Source organism: Procambarus clarkii, chromosome 20 (genome assembly GCF_040958095.1).
Source record: "Procambarus clarkii isolate CNS0578487 chromosome 20, FALCON_Pclarkii_2.0, whole genome shotgun sequence".
NCBI classification, from domain to species: Eukaryota; Metazoa; Arthropoda; class Malacostraca; order Decapoda; family Cambaridae; genus Procambarus; species Procambarus clarkii.
Window position 1 is genome coordinate 22,104,822 of NC_091169.1, and position 17,637 is coordinate 22,122,458.

Here is a 17,637-nt window from a genome sequence, read left to right on the forward strand (position 1 = left end):
GAGAGCACGGTCGACGTATGCGTTAACAACACTCCTCTTGTACCTGTCAGGGCAGTCGCTGTTGGCATTTAGGCACATTCCTATGTTTGTTTCCTTAGTGTAGACTGCAGTGTGGAAACCTCCGCCCTTTTCCATGACTGTTACATCTAGAAAAGGCAGCTTCCCATCCTTTTCCGTCTCGTAAGTGAAACGCAGCACGGAACTCTGCTCAAATGCCTCCTTCAGCTCCTGCAGATGTCTGACATCAGGTACCTGTGTAAAAATGTCGTCAACATACCTGCAGTATATGGCCGGTTTCAAGTTCATGTCGACTAAGACTTTTTGCTCGATGGTACCCATGTAGAAGTTTGCAAACAGGACACCTAGGGGAGAACCCATGGCGACCCCATCTACTTGCTTATACATGTGCCCATCCGGGCTCAAGAAGGGTGCCTCTTTAGTACAAGCTTGGAGTAGTTTCCTCAGAATACTTTCTGGCATGTCAAGAGGAGTACAGGCTGGATCACGATACACTCTGTCGGCTATCATTCCGATTGTCTCGTCCACAGGTACGTTGGTAAACAGCGATTCTACGTCCAACGAGGCTCTTATCCCTGTGGCCCGTGTGCCCCGCAGTAAGTCCACAAATTCCTTTGGAGACTTCAGGCTGAAGGCGCAAGGAACATAAGGAGTCAGCAGGCCGTTGAGTCGCTTCGCCAGTCTGTACGTGGGTGTGGGTATCTGGCTAATGATTGGCCGAAGTGGGTTTCCAGGCTTGTGCGTTTTGACATTTCCATACGCATATCCAGGTTTATATTCCCCAATGATCTTTGGCAGGTGGAGTCCGGATTTCTTGGCGTTCACAGTTTCGATCAGTTTGTTGACCTTTGCTTTTAATTCGGCTGTAGTGTCCTTCGTTACCCTTTGGAACTTAGTTTGGTCAGAGAGTATGATGTTCATTTTCGCCAGATATTCGTCTTTTTTAAGAATGACATATATTGGCGACTTGTCACCTCTCCTGACAACTATCTCCTTGTTCTCACGAAGGCTTTTAGCTGCCGCTTTAAGCTCGGGGGACAGTATGGTGCTTCTGTAGTTGCCTCGATTCTTTCCTCCTTCTGCAATAAGTTCTGCTTGTAAGGTATCTTTGGTAGTGACCTTCTTTTGTGTCTCGAGGTCAAAATGTCAAAAACATTTGACAAAAAAACAAATGTCAAAATGGAAATGTCAAAACGCACAAGCCTGGAAACCCACTTCGGCCAATCATTAGCCAGATACCCACACCCACGTACAGACTGGCGAAGCGACTCAACGGCCTGCTGACTCCTTATGTTCCTTGCGCCTTCAGCCTGAAGTCTCCAAAGGAATTTGTGGACTTACTGCGGGGCACACGGGCCACAGGGATAAGAGCCTCGTTGGACGTAGAATCGCTGTTTACCAACGTACCTGTGGACGAGACAATCGGAATGATAGCCGACAGAGTGTATCGTGATCCAGCCTGTACTCCTCTTGACATGCCAGAAAGTATTCTGAGGAAACTACTCCAAGCTTGTACTAAAGAGGCACCCTTCTTGAGCCCGGATGGGCACATGTATAAGCAAGTAGATGGGGTCGCCATGGGTTCTCCCCTAGGTGTCCTGTTTGCAAACTTCTACATGGGTACCATCGAGCAAAAAGTCTTAGTCGACATGAACTTGAAACCGGCCATATACTGCAGGTATGTTGACGACATTTTTACACAGGTACCTGATGTCAGACATCTGCAGGAGCTGAAGGAGGCATTTGAGCAGAGTTCCGTGCTGCGTTTCACTTACGAGACGGAAAAGGATGGGAAGCTGCCTTTTCTAGATGTAACAGTCATGGAAAAGGGCGGAGGTTTCCACACTGCAGTCTACACTAAGGAAACAAACATAGGAATGTGCCTAAATGCCAACAGCGACTGCCCTGACAGGTACAAGAGGAGTGTTGTTAACGCATACGTCGACCGTGCTCTCAGCCACAGCTCAGAATGGAAGCAAGTCGACGATGAACTCTGTAGGGTAAGGCAGGTTCTAGTCAATAACGGCTTCTCCAATGGTTTCATCGAAGACATCATAAGAAGGAAAGTGAAAAGCCATGCAACCTCCGAAGAGACAACTAACACAACACCTATACCCCCTATTAGACTATTTTACAGGAACTTCTTTTCCACAGCTCATAAAACGGAGGAAAGGGTCCTGAAAGATATTGTTAATAGGAACGTTATCCCTACAGACAAAAATCAGAGGATACAACTGACGATTTACTATAAAACCAGAAAAACGGCCAGCCTACTCATGAGAAACTCTCCAGACACAAAACAGAACGCTTTAAAAGAGACTAATGTCGTCTATGCCTTCAAATGCCCACTTGGGGACTGTAAGCTCCAAAAAACCCAGTATATAGGCAAGACAACAACATCTCTTTCTAGGCGTTTAACGATGCATAAGCAACAGGGCTCCATTAAGGAACATATAATCTCTTCCCATAACCAAACCATCGCCAGAGAAATCCTAGTAAACAACACAGAAATCATCGATAGATACAGCGATAGCAGGCGGCTCGACGTTTGCGAGGCACTACACATCAAGAAGTCAACACCAGCAATCAACAGCCAATTATTGCACAACTATATTCTACCCACCTCAAGACTCCGCTCCAATATAGAAGCATCAAGAAATATGGACCAATAGGCTTTCTACAAACACTTCTATTCAATACCCATTGTTTCGTGTTCTGTCTTGTGTTGATACTTTTAATACCCTATTAATATCCCCTCATGTTCTGTCTTGTGTTAATGCCACATCATCCCTCCCACCTCACTCAAATGTAGATATAATAGCAGAGATACGTAAGTTCTAATCAGTTGTGTATTTGTGAAGTCTTTGAAAATGTAATAAGTTTTACGAAACGCGCCCGTGTCGCGTCAGACTAGAAATAAAAATGAATTTTGGAGAAGTGATTTTTGATTTACCTCCAACAGTGAAGCGTAATGTACGAAAGATTGAGAAAATTCGTGTTAGAATTATTAATCTTACTTTTTCGGTCATATTTAATAATATATGTCTACAGGAAAGACTGCTACCAAAATATACTAATATATTATATATATATATATATATGTATATTATATATATATATATATAGATATATATACATATATACATATATACATACATACACACAATATTATATATATATAATTATAATTGAACCTGATCTCTCTTAATAAAGAAGTACATATTGAATCAGCACATGTACACTGAAATTCCATAACTAATTCATGTATTGTACAGTTGATAAATTTTAAATTTTAATTTATATTATAACATTTTAAAGAATTACATTTTTATAGCATAAAATTAATTTTTTTTTTTTTACATTTTTTCAGCCGTCAATTGTATCCTGGACCAGACTTTACTCAAAGTGATAGGAACTGCCTTCCCAATCCAAGACCATTAAAAGTCTTGGAAAAATGTTACAGCAATCAGTACCAAGCTTACTCAAAAAAATCTTGTGCAGCTAGTCACAGAGGCAGAAGATGAATCTTTCGCCAAAAGATAAGGCATGCCGCTCCAGAAGAAGAAATAGTAACAAAATACGGTGGTATCTGTGTGTGTGTGTGTGTGTATAATATATATATATATATATATATATATATATATATATATATATATATATATATATATATATATATATATAAATATATATATATATATATATATATATAAATATATATATATATATTATATATATACACACACATACATACTCGGAATATATATATATGACCACTATTTCTTCAAGAGTCAAGGGGTAATTAAGCAATCATGTTATTTTTGCCAGACTCGGCAGCGGGGTACAGTGGTGTAAGACCTTAGCACCACAAGAGGGTAAATGCAGTTTTTGAGGAAGTTGCTGAGGCACTTCTGATGGGAGATCACAAGTTTGTCAACTGCCCGTCTGGACTGATCCTAGACATAATTTAACCACTCATTTTTAAGCATCCCTTTGTGCCATGAAGGACAGTGAAATCAGACCTATTGCTGTAGGTAACGCATTTTACCACCTTGTTGCCAGAGCAACCATCAGAAGCACCAGTATGGAAGCCACTAAGGTGCTTCAACCATATGAACTAGGTTTTGGTGTTCCCCATGGCAGTGAAGCAGTAGTTCAAAGCCTAATATAAATCTCCTCCCTGAACATAAAGCAGTAATTAATCACCATTTAAAAAATGTTTTTAACCTGGTGAAAAAAAAATGTTTTTTGGAAACATTTTGAATAAGCTTTGTTTGAGGAGGATACAATAAGGAAATGACACTGTTGTTTGGAAAGCTTGAAATAGTTTATTCAAGTGTCCAGCAAGGGGGCCCATTTACCCCTTTCCTGTTCTGCATGGCTGCTTCATAGGTCACAAGTAGGTTTCATAGGCCCGCAAATTCAGCATCTAGTTCCTGGATAATGCACCCTGGCAGGGGAGCAGGAGTATTTAGTAGTAGATCTACAGCTGATGACATCTGAGAGAGGAGTTAGGACTTGCCCTAAATCCTTCAAAGTGTGAAATCATCTCATCTACCAAACCAGTCTTAGATGCAGTAAGGACAATTTTACTGAGGAAAGATCACCGAGGACAGCCTCAGTGATTGCCCCCACCAACAGCGTGCTCCTATGAGCGCCTTTGTGCTCAAATGCCATTGATGTAATCCTCAAAGAAAAGCTGGACAACCTGGAGGAGGACGAAAGAATGTGTGTTTCGGACGCACAAGACGTCATTGCATCCAAAGGACAAGATGTTTACAGCAAGTTGCTGTAAAGTGAATAAGTGGTATATGTATATGTAAGGCAGCACAGATACCCTGCATTCTTATCCTCTACTAGTGCTGCAAGCGAATTAGTGAGAGAACTTAATGCACTGAAGAGACTCCATTGGGATTCATAAACCCAAATTCACTAAAGGAATTGGCCAGTGAGACAGTTGCTGGCTCTTAGACCCTACCAACTTTTCCAAATTCCTGCAAAGAGACCAAATGGGATAACCATTGCCTCAGCAGTACTGGAGGCAGTTGCTGGGAAGCACAACTTTTTATGATGTAGGCTTCCTGTAGGCTGTTCCTAGTTCTACCTAGGGGACCTGCTTGGACTATCGGGCACTTGGTATTCATGTTGCCCTGTTTCCTTACCAACCCTCTCTCCACTGAACACTGGTATATCGGTGGTTTTGCGTCAGTAAACTGGTACGGCAGCCATGTTCTCATCTGTTTTAAGTTAGAGGGAAGATTGCTAGACATGAAGCAAGTAATGACATTGTGCCAAACTTCTCTTCACGAAGTGTTTGGCACAAAGGGAACCAAAGATGTGCAGACCGGACAACAGTCACAAATTCCCAGACGGAGTTACCCTGCAATCGTGGAGGGATCATTAACGTGTGGAATTATGCATGTGCATCTACATCAGCTGATGCTTATACACAGTACAGTATAGCTGAAGGTGGTGGAGCCATCACCCTCAGGAAGCCCAGAAAACTAATAAGTACAGTACAGAGGTCTAGAACAATCTTGGGTATGAACTCCACACCTCTGCAGAGCTGGATGAGGTTTACAGTGATTGCTGTGTGTGTGTTCTGTAAGCTGTGACAGTGTAATAAGAAACTTACTTCAATGCCATAGTCCTTGAATGAAGGTAAAGAAAAAAAACAAAACAAGTGTAAGTGCATTAAAACAACAATTTTTGATGCAATCTACATCCTTTATCAAGTTGCTGTAAACACCTTCATAAAGGATGTAGGTTGGAAGTAAATAAATAAATTACATTTTATAAAATAATAAAGCGAGTGGTAGAGGAAAATGCATGAAAAGTGTTTAGGGAGAATCTGCAAGGTTTTCCTGAATACATTTTAGTCTCTTCAAGGCTATGGGTACCTACAATTGCACCAATTGTGGTATCCATATTTTTATAATTATTATATATATATATATATATATATATATATATATATATATATATATATATATATATATATATATATATATATATATATATATATAATAATAATATGTCGTACCTAGTAGCCAGAACGCACATCTCGGCCTACTATGCAAGGCCCGATTTGCCTAATAAGCCAAGTTTTCATGAATTAATTATTTTTCGACTACCTAACCTAACCTATAAAGATAGGATAGGTAGGGTTGGTTAGGTTCGGTCATATATCTATGTTAATTTTAACTCCAATAAAAAAAATTGACCTCATACGTAATGAAATGGGTAGCTTTATCATTTCATAAGAAAAAAATGAGAAAATATATTAATTCAGGAAAACTTGGCTTATTAGGCAAATCGGGCCTTGCATAGTAGGCCGAGTACGACATTCTGGCTACTAGGTACAACATATATATATATTATAAAATAGTAGATATGTTATTCATATATTCATTCAGTTCTATTCTGCCTTTGAAAGTGTTGATAGAATCAGCAAATTAAATCTGGCCATAATAAAACTAAAATGAACTTTTGGAGGGTTAATTTTTAAACTTCCTCAACCCTTAAATTAAATGGCACAAATTATATATATATGATCTCGGTTCCACTAAAGTAATTGATTATAACGAGCATTAGGGCAGCTCATTTCCCTAATGAGCTAAGCAATGGCTATGGACAAAGTTCTAAAATAATGATCTGTTCCTTGTCTGTCTTCTTCCTGTTCCTAATTTTTTTTTTCTTTTTTTCTAAGTAAGTGCAATTCAGGCGACATGGTTGTTCATATAAAAATGAACTGTTGCAGGCATCAAAGTTCACAATATGTAGTTTACATTTCGTAGAAGCACGAAAAATAACTACTTTTATAGGTCTAGTATAGCACGTGTACATAATTAAGCCTAAGATAGTATATAAAGGTCTGATTGATAGTATGACCATTATGCATGTCTGCCCCCTCACACCCTACCTACACACCAACAGTTAAGCTCATGAGGTTTGTATGGTTCTAGCCTCTTCGTTTGCTCCTTCAAGGTAAACATTTTTAATAATGCATACACTCACACACGCACGTACACACAAACTCTTTGGCAGGTGAACTGCCAAAGATTTGGAAGACGGCTAATGTAGTCCCAATATACAAGAAGAGGGGATAGACTGGAGGCACTGAACTGCAGGCCAGTGTCCCTAACTTGCATACCATGCAAGTTGATGGAGAAGATTGTGCAAAAAATAGCTAGTGGAACATCTGGAGCAAAAGAACTTTGTAACGGCATCAGCATGGGTTCAGGGATGGCAAGTCCTGCCTCACAGGATTAATTGAATTCTATGACCAGGCAAGAGAGAGAGGGGTGGGCAGACTGCATTTTTTTGGATTGCCAGAAAGCCTTTGACAGTACCACATAAGAGACTAGTGCACAAACTGGAGATGCAGGCAGGAGTGAAAGGGGCGGTACTCCACTGGATAAGGGGAGTACCTAAGCAACAGAACAGTGACGCTTCACCACTGATTCCAGAGGCACGTGAAGTTCCTCTTCACTGCCTGAAATCAACAACAAACCATGGAGTTCTGATCTAACACAAAGTTCAGCACACTTCTCCAGCCTCGAAGGTCTTCCATTAACTTCCCTAACCTTGAAGTTTCTCCCCGAACTCCTTCCCAAACAAACCTTCAATTCCATTACCATGTCAAAAATGTTTCTCAAAACAGAACAAAGAATAAACTATATCCCAGTATTAAATTTCGCCCTCTGACGCCGCATCGCGTCGTCCGACTGTAGTGGGTATTCCCCCAAACTGGACGGGTCCAAGAGGGGCATGTCTTGACACGCCCCCCGGGAGCTTCCTCTCAGGCCTCGCTGCTGGGGCCTCCACCCCCTCAGTTGCCTCTTTACCACCATCGAGAGATGTACCACTCCTCTCTCTTCAGCATGTCCTATCTCTACTCTTATTTTAGCTCACTAGCTCAATAAAATTATATGTACTAATATTATATATATATATATATATATATATATATATATATATATATATATATATATATATATATATATATATATATATATATATATATATATATATATATATATATATATATATATAAATTCTTCGCGGCAGGGAATCGTATTCCAGGGACCTGCCCGAAACGCTACGCGTACTAGTGGCTGTACAAGAATGTAACAACTCATATATATATATATATATATATATATATATATATAGAGTTGTTACATTCTTGTACAGCCACTAGTACGCGTAGCGTTTCGGGCAGGTCCCTGGAATACGATTCCCTGCCGCGAAGAATTTATATATATATATATATATATATATATATATATATATATATATATATATATAATTATACAGTAATTATAATCTTGTACAGCCACTAGTACGCGTAGCGTTTCGGGCAGGTCCCTGGAATACGATTCCCTGCCGCGAAGAATTGTTGCAACTTGCAACCAAGTACACATTTTACTGTTGAGTTAGAGGCTACAGTTAAGGATTTGTGCCTAGTAAATCCTCTCCGGCCAGGATACGAACCCATGACAGCGCTCGCGGTTTATATACATAAACACTCGCCATGATCGCTGGGCACACGATCAAGCACTAATAGCTACTCTTAACTGATTAATGAGCTTACCGCAGATTTTGAAGCTCGGGGACGCTCAGCTCCTGCGCTCCCCAAAATGGCGTCCTCTCTAAGACGTCTAGCAAAGTTTCTTAATGTCTGCCTCACAGCTCTTTCGCCCCTAACTTGAGCTCACACAGTCTGGAAGGCTCCACTCCAAGACACCTGCTAATAATCTTCCTCCACCAGAGGAAATCACGATTTAGAGCTCCTCCCAGGTACGATCACCTATGTGCTTTAATATACTGTACCTATAATTTTCTCTCATCTTTTTTTTTTTCATTCCATGTAATCTGTTATCATTTTTTTGTCTATAAATTTTGCAAGTATTTACCTCCTTAAAATTTTCTTAGATTAAGGACCTGCCCGAAACGCTGCGCGTGCTAGTGGCTTTACAAGACTGTAATTACCATAATTGTATCCTCACATTCCTTATGTACATTCTTGTATATGCATAAATAAATAAATAAATAAATCACCACTTGGCATGAGACCGTCTCCAAATCCTCATAAATACCGAGAGGTAACATGTGTTCCGCCCTTGACAGCTTCTTCAGCAGTTATGCACTGTACTCGTCACTCAAACACTGCATCCAGGGCCGTATTTCTCTACATTCCTAGGACACCGGAATGTATGTCCACCTCTGATAACTGCGGCAACTCAAGTGAGGTCAAGACAGGGTTGCCAGATCCAAATTGCTAAAAGTAGCGAATTTGCAAGTAGAGTAGCCCAATTTTTTGTTTAGTCAAATCAAATCAAATGTTTATTCAAGTAAAAGTACATACATACAAGATGAGTTACAAACAAAGTTAGATTTCTAGATAGCGACAGTACATACAGACAGACGACATTCAAATTTAGTAAGTTTATCTTCCTTCTTTGATAGAACAGTTCAAGTTCAAGTATGTTTATTGAGATAAGCAATAAATACATCTCAAAGGGATAGAGTAGCTTAGGCTATTTCTACCCCCCTCTACTTCAAGTCCCTCAAGGGGCGCACAAATTCAGTGAGTACAAATAGACAAATAACATTACAAGAATCCCATTTAACATTGCAGGTTTATATAGTAATTACAGCATATAATTGTTACACTCGGGGCAAAATTCTTGTAGCTCCTAAGTATACTGTCTATTATACCACACATCCAAACAATTTGATGTGGTACACTATTTATTTCCTTATTTCTATAGTTTTCAATAAGTTGACACACTAATACATAATGTTCTAAGGTGTGGGCGTGCGGCATATTACATAATTTACACTCCTTATCTTTTTCACTGACATCAACACCGTATTGCCAGATATATTTGTATCCTAATCTTAATCTCATGTAAATTGAATCCTTCCAAGTAGACTTTCCTTTACCATAAGTGAAGGACGAATTTGTATTTATTATTGAATAATTCTTAAGTGTGTTACTACTGTCCACCATTGCCATTCTCTTTATCATTTCTTCACCCTCCTGGATCATCTTGATTCTTGTTTTTATTTGTTTCAAGGTTAACTGACATACAACATCAACAAGAGTTTTTTCAGTGGCTCTCTTCGCTATGTCATCAACTACCTCATTCAACAGTATTCCCACATGTGAAGGGATCCACATGAATCTTACTTTATACCCAGTTTTTTCTAGTCTCTTAACATTCTCTCTACACTATCACAATATTCTGATATACTGGGCGTCTGCTATTTAAAGACTAACGCTCCTCTGCTGTCAATAAAGAAGCAAGCATTTTTACCACATTTGACTACTTCCTGTAATCCTGCTAATACCCCTTTGAGTTCAGCCTGCGTTGAAGAGACATTGTCAGTTAAGCTGCGTCCAATAACAGTATCTACAGTGCCGATGTCAGTGTACTCCCTGATCAAGACTCCACATCCTGCCTTCCCATCCCTAGCTACTGACCCATCACAATATACATGTAGTGTGTTTTCTGTAGGTAGTTTTCTAATTATACAATCATATGTTGCCCTCAGCTCTCCTATTTCATACATACTTTTTTTCTTATGCAAAGGAGTAATTACTACATCTACATTACAATCCTCCCATGGTGGTGTAAATTTTCTCTTGGGCTACGCCCTGCTAGCCTCACTTCATGTCACCAAAATATCGACATCTCATTTCATATCACTTATTTACATGCTCATTCTCTGCTCATATTTTTAAATTATTCACTGACATTTATTATATATTCAATATACTGTACACATCTTTCCTGTCCTCTCCATCAGGTCCAGAATGCAGAATAACTCTCTGGTGTAGACTCGTTCCACCCAGACTACATGGGGTCTTTTTTTTTTTTTTTTTTTTTTTTTTTTGAGATATATACAAGAGTTGTTACATTCTTGTACAGCCACTAGTACGCGTAGCGTTTCGGGCAGGTCCCTGGAATACGATCCCCTGCCGCGAAGAATAGTTTTTTCATCCAAGTACACATTTTACTGTTGCGTTAAACAGAGGCTACAGTTAAGGAATTGCGCCCAGTAAATCCTCCCCGGCCAGCATACGAACCCATGACATAGCGCTCGCGGAACGCCAGGCGAGTGTCTTACCACTACACCACGGAGACTACAATTGTCATAACAATAGTATCTGATTTTAGAAAGAATGCCAACTGTTTTAGAAACTTTTTTTTGCTATATTTTGAATATGGCCCTGGAAATTCAGCTTGTTATTAATGAGAACACCAAGGAATTTACCATCTACGCTGTTACTAATGTGGATATTGTTAATTCTTACATTAATTAGATCTGAGGATTTGGTATTCTGAACCGAATACCAAACAATATATGGAAGATTTTGTCAATGTTAAGGGTGAGTTTGTTAGCAGTTAGCCAAAGATGGATGTTATAATATAAATAGTGGTGGGCTTGCTATGGGGGAACTGGTACTATTAAGGGGTAAGGGTAGTTAGAAGACAGAGTATCAAATATGGGAGAGCTAAAAGGTCCGGCCCCCAAAATAAACTATCCACAGTAATAATACCTTGCTACTAGACCACATATGTCAGTCTAAGGGTTGATCAATGCACTCCCACACAGGAAGAAAGGATACTCCTATAATTCATGTACTTATTTATTAACCCCTTAACAGCCCCTCATATACACTCACACCAATAACAATAATAATAATAACTTTACCACACTACCTTACGCTAAAAGCCTTGGTCCACATAAACAGGATACAAGGTTTTACACTGAGCACAAGCTAGGGTAAAGCTCTACTATTGAATAACTTGAAGTCGAGTCAGCTTAGGGTAGGGGACCACGTGGTTCCAATGGGACCCCCTTTTGAATAACTAGTAATATAAACCCTAAAAACACCTACTACACATAGAATAGACTACTCTACACATAGAACATAAGTATGCCAGAAATTGAATAATGTACACAGTATATACTTGGCTGGAACAAGACACAGAAATAAGGAAACGAGGAGGAAGGAGGAGGTAGATCCTTTCACCACAGCCAGCAACCAGAGAAAACCGCTTCAGTCCAGATCAGCCTCCCGCCAGCTGGCTCGTTGCGGGCAGACTGCTCAACTAGTCGTACCGCGGCCCTATACCAAGTTTACTCAGGTTTACTTTACAAATGATTAGAGTATTATTAAACATAGTTGGAGCCTATGTTATTATTTAATAATCAACCCCCAGCTCAGTCTTTAAATGCTCTTTGAGAAACAAGAATAGTCTTACGTCTGGCAGGGAAGATACAAACAATTGCCGCTCGTGATGCACTCAACTGTACTATAAGAAAGTTTAATAGCTCAATTTTGACCTCTGGTTTCCACTGAAGAACCCAGGGTCGTAACAATGGACTTTATTTAGTTCAGTATTCACTGTCGTTCAAAATAAAAGGGTTAAGACTGGAGAAAATGAAGGTTGTCATCAGCAAATAAAATTGGCTTGAGATGTTGAGACGCATTTGGAAGGTCATTAATGTAGATGAGAGAGGAGAGGGCCAAGTATAATGCCCTGTGGAACATCAATGTTGATGGGTAGTGTGGGAGAATTGGATTCATTCACAGAAGTAAGTAAGTAATTATCAAAAGAAGGCACCAAACCGGGAAGGCTATGTAGCACCACCAAATACGCAAAATAATCAGAGGGCGCTAAATATCACCAAGGATGTCAATACGAGAACAAAAACGCATAAGGCGAACGATATCAAAAGTATCCGAGTCACCAAGAATTCTATCGAGGGACAGGTGACCGCGAGGGGCGGTCGGAAAGCAAGACACACGCTCGTCCTGGAAGTCAGGACATTCAAGAAGGACATGCACGACCGTAAGAGGGACAATGCAACTAGGACAATAAGGAGCAGGGCGGCGCTCCATCAAGTGACCATGGGTTAAGCAAGTATGGCCAATACGCAACCTCGCCAGAGCTGTTTCCCACCGCCAGTTACGGTGGAAGGAGGACGGCCACGAGGAAACACAACATTTAAGAGTACGTAGCTTGTTACCAGTAACAGACAACCAAGAAGCTTGCCAACGGGTAAGGACTGAGGAATGGATAACCGGGTAAAAGTCGGAATGCCTTTACGAGAGATGGGACAAGAGCGGACAGCTTCCTTAGCGGCAGCATCCGCACGCTCATTTAAAGACACACCAATATGGCTGGGAACCCAACAAAACTCAACCGACTTAAATTTACTGTGAACGAGAAACAGCCAATGCTGGATCTCGACAACTATTGGATGAACTGGATTAAAGGACCCGAGAGCCATGAGGGCACTACGAGAGTCAACAACAACCACAAAGGAAGACTGACAACGAGAAAGCAGGAGACGAAGAGCATAGAGAATAGCATAAAGTTCCGCTGTAAAGATGCTAGTCTCCGGAGGCAAGCGACACATAAGTGCGATCAGGAAAAACAACAGAGTAGCCAACACCGTCCGCTGACTTAGACCCATCGGTGAAGACAGAAACGGAGCGGGAGTGAGAAGAAAAGTGCTCGAGGAAAAGGCGTTTTAGAACCGTAGGAGGGGTAAAAGCTTTAGTGATACGGGTCAAGGAAGTACAAAACCGCGGAAGAGGGACCCTCCACGGGGGCAAAGAAGGAACAACACGAGGAGAAACATCAGAAACACGAACGGAGAGAGAATCCTGTAGGCGAGATAACCGGACAGAAAGAGGGAGGTGGTGAAGAGGAACAGGAACCGCAGGAGGGGTAAAAGTTAAAGCACGACAGAGGCGAGAGGAAGGATGTTGCAAGGACCGCGCAAGATAGCGAAGACAGTAGCGATCACGGCGGTCCTGGAGAGACAGGAAGCCAGTGTCAACATATAAGCTAAGGATGGGAGTCGAACGAAAGGCACCAGAACTGAGGCGCAACCCAGTATGGTGCAAAGCATCAAGACGGCGAAGAGTAGAAGGAGAAGCAGACGAGTAAGCAGGGCAACCATAATCGAGCTTAGACAGGACGAGAGAGGAATGTAAAGCAAGGAGAGTGCACCTATCTGCCCCCCAAGAAGTATGGGACAAGACCCGAAGGAGGGTAAGGGCCTTAGAGCACTCAACACGGAGGTAAGAGATATGGGGAGACCAAGACAAACGAGTGTCAAGGAATAACCCCAAAAGCTTCGCGGAATCTTTGTACTCAAGGGGATGACCATAAAGTGACAAAGAGGGACAAAGAACAACCCGTTTCCGCGTAAAAGTCATGGCACAAGTCTTAGAAGTAGAGAACTTGAAGCCATGACCTGTGGCCCAAGACGACACGGCATCAATTGCAAGTTGAAGCCGGCGTTGAAGGAGAGGCGAATCATCACCCTGACAACAAAGGGTAAGAGCATCGACATAGAGAGCGGAGAAGACACCAGAAGGAAGAGAGGAAAGAAGACCATTGAGGGCAACAAGAAAAAGAGTAGTGCTCAGAACACTACCCTGGGGCACACCTTCGTATTGCTGAAAAGAGGGAGAGAGAGCGGTACCAAGGCGCACCCGAAAGGAACGACGAGAGAGGAAGCTGCGGAGAAAGAGAGGGAGATGACCACGAAGGCCAAAAAAATGAAGTTGAGATAGGATATGATAACGCCAAGTGGTGTCGTAAGCCTTTTCTAGGTCAAAAAGGACGGCAACAACGGAGGTCTTCGCAGCAAAAGCAGTACGAATATAGACCTCCAAGTTCACCAGGACATCTGTCGTGCTGCGGCACTTGCGGAAACCAAATTGAGAAGGGGAGAGGAGGTGATGGTGTTCCAGGAACCACATCAGACGAACGTTAACCATACGTTCAAAGAGTTTGCAGACACAACTTGTGAGAGCAATAGGGCGAAAGTCCTTAGGGGAAGAACCCAGAGACCCCGGTTTGCGAACAGGGAGGACAACGGCATCGAGCCAGTCCTCAGGGACTGACGACGACTCCCAGATCCGATTATACAGACTCAGTAAATACTGAGACGTGCTCGGAGGGAGATGGCGAAGCATCTCATAATGAATACCATCGGAGCCCGCCGCCGTAGAACCGCAGAGGGCCAGGGCAGAACGAAGTTCAGAGAGAGAGAAGGGATCATTATAGGGAAGCTGAAGATGAGTGCAGAAATCTAAAGGACGAGACTCAAGGACAGGTTTACGAAGAAGGAAAGATTGGGGAAGATGAAGACCAGAGCTAACAGAAGAAAAGTGGGAACCCAGTTCGGAAGCGACCTGCAACGGGTCCGCCACAAGAGTATCATGGAGGTGAAGGACCGGTGAAACATCGGGAACGAACTTACCCGCTATCTTGCGGATACGCTTCCAGATCTGGGCCAGAGGGGTCTCGGACGTAATTGTTGAGACATAAGATGCCCAACATTCACGTTTAGCCGTACGGATGGCCCTACGGGCCACCGCACTCGCTTTCCGGAAGAAAAGAAAAGAATCGGTCGTCTGCCTACGGCGGTGCCTCTTCCAGGCTGCACGCTTACAGCGGACAGCCCGAGCACAGTCCGCATTCCACCAGGGAACGCACTTCCGTGGACCCTGAGAGGAAGAGCGAGGAATAGAGCGGAGGGCAGCGTTGAAGACAGTGTCATGAAAAAGGAGGAGAGCGCGAGAGAGAGGCAGAAGGGAGAGGTCAGGGAGAGCAGCACTGAGGGTAAATAGGGTCCAGTCTGCCTTGGCAAACTGCCACCTAGGGAAAGAGAGGGAAGGGCGAAAAGAGAAAAAGGAAACAAGGATGGGGAAATGATCACTTCCATGGAGGTCATCAAGAACCTGCCACGTGAAATCTAAGTAAAGAGAAGAAGAGCAGAGAGAAAGATCAAGACAAGAAAGGGTGCGAGTCCGAGAGTCCAAATGAGTGGGCTCACCAGAATTCAGAAGAGACAGGGAAGAAGAGAGGAGAAACGGCTCAAGGAGGCGACCCCGGGTATTCGTCAGAACGTCACCCCAAAGAGAATGACGACAATTGAAGTCACCCAGCAGGAGCACAGGCTCCGGCAAGGAGTCCAGGAGGTGTTTCAAATCAGGAAGAGAGCGGGACACTCGGGGGGAGATAAATGGAACAAACTGTGTACCATTTCCCCACAAAGATACGAGCAGCAGAACAATGGAGAGGCGAAGGAAAAAGTAAAGGAACAAAGGGAACATCAGCCCGAATCAAGAAGAAGAGCAGAGAGAAAGATCAAGACAAGAAAGGGTGCGAGTCCGAGAGTCCAAATGAGTGGGCTCACCAGAATTCAGAAGAGACAGGGAAGAAGAGAGGAGAAACGGCTCAAGGAGGCGACCCCGGGTATTCGTCAGAACGTCACCCCAAAGAGAATGACGACAATTGAAGTCACCCAGCAGGAGCACAGGCTCCGGCAAGGAGTCCAGGAGGTGTTTCAAATCAGGAAGAGAGCGGGACACTCGGGGGGAGATAAATGGAACAAACTGTGTACCATTTCCCCACAAAGATACGAGCAGCAGAACAATGGAGAGGCGAAGGAAAAAGTAAAGGAACAAAGGGAACATCAGCCCGAATCAAGAGAGCAGAAGAATTAGAAGCCCCAGCAATGGCTGAGGGGGGGTGGGAGAGAAAGGAATAGCCACGAAAACGACCAGGACGAGCACCAAGCATTGGCTCCTGGAGACAGACACAAAGGGGCGAAAACCGCGAAATCAGAAGTTGGAGTTCGAGGAAATTGGCGTAATAACCTCGAACGTTCCATTGAAGAATGGACAACGACGAGAAGAGAAAGGACAAAAACAGAGAACAAGGAAGAAACAAAGGCGAAAGAGCAACAGAGCACGTTAAAGAATATCAGGGTCGGGATCAGGGTCAGCAAAGTCAGGGTTAGGGGGCATGGGTAAACTGAGCAAAGACGGAGGGAAGGAAACGGGAGAACAGATCAGAGGTGGGCGGGCAGGGTCCGGAGGAGGAGGAGGAGGAGGAGGAGGAGGAGGAGGAAGGAGGAGGAGGAGGAAGGAGGAGGAGACAACGGAGAGGAGCCGTCAAGGACAGCAGCAGGAGGAGGGGGAGTAGAAAGAGGGGAGCGCACCCCAGCAAGAGCAGCAACCGAAAGGGAAGCAGGGGCCAAAGAAACCTCCATAGCAGGAACAGGGGGCGCAAGCACTGAAACGGGAGGGGAAGGAGCAACAGAGCCAGGAGGAGGAGCTGAGGAAGAAAGCGAAGCCTTCTTACCCGCCGGGGAAGAGGAAGGAGAGGAGCCAGGCTTACGCTTCTGACTTAAAGAGACCGGTGTCCCAGCAACTACGTACCGGGCAACGGATTCCAGTGTCTCAACAGGAGAAGCCGAACGAGAGCACACACGACGGCCGTTAGGAGAGCGATGGACATCCGCCCGCACCGACAGGCGGCGGGGAGAGCCGATAGATGGAGGAAGAGGATGGGAAGGAGGATCGGAGGGGGACGAGGAAGAAGACACAGAAGACACGACAAACCGGGTAGAAGGAAGGGGAACCCCAGACAGAGGACCAGGAGGAGGATCCTTCGGGAGAGAACCCAAAGGAACAGAGGAGGGGGCAGTGGGCGCATCAGGGTCCAAGGCCCGGAAACGGTTGTGAGTCTGAGGAAGGCGGGAAGGACGAGGAGAGGAAGAGCGCAACACGCG

General features: G+C 43.2%; 1 protein-coding gene across 1 annotated transcript in view; it reads left to right on the top strand.

Moving 5' to 3' along the window:
• Positions 1-6,502, top strand: part of LOC123755488 (uncharacterized) — a 52,767-nt gene extending 46,265 nt beyond the window's left edge. Inside the window, exon 10 of the mRNA XM_045738250.2 lies at positions 3,389-6,502. Within this exon, the coding sequence (XP_045594206.1) occupies positions 3,389-3,459 (71 nt within the window). The 3' untranslated portion in view covers positions 3,460-6,502. The remainder of the gene's footprint in view (positions 1-3,388) is intronic.
• Positions 6,503-17,637: the final 11,135 nt, after the last annotated feature.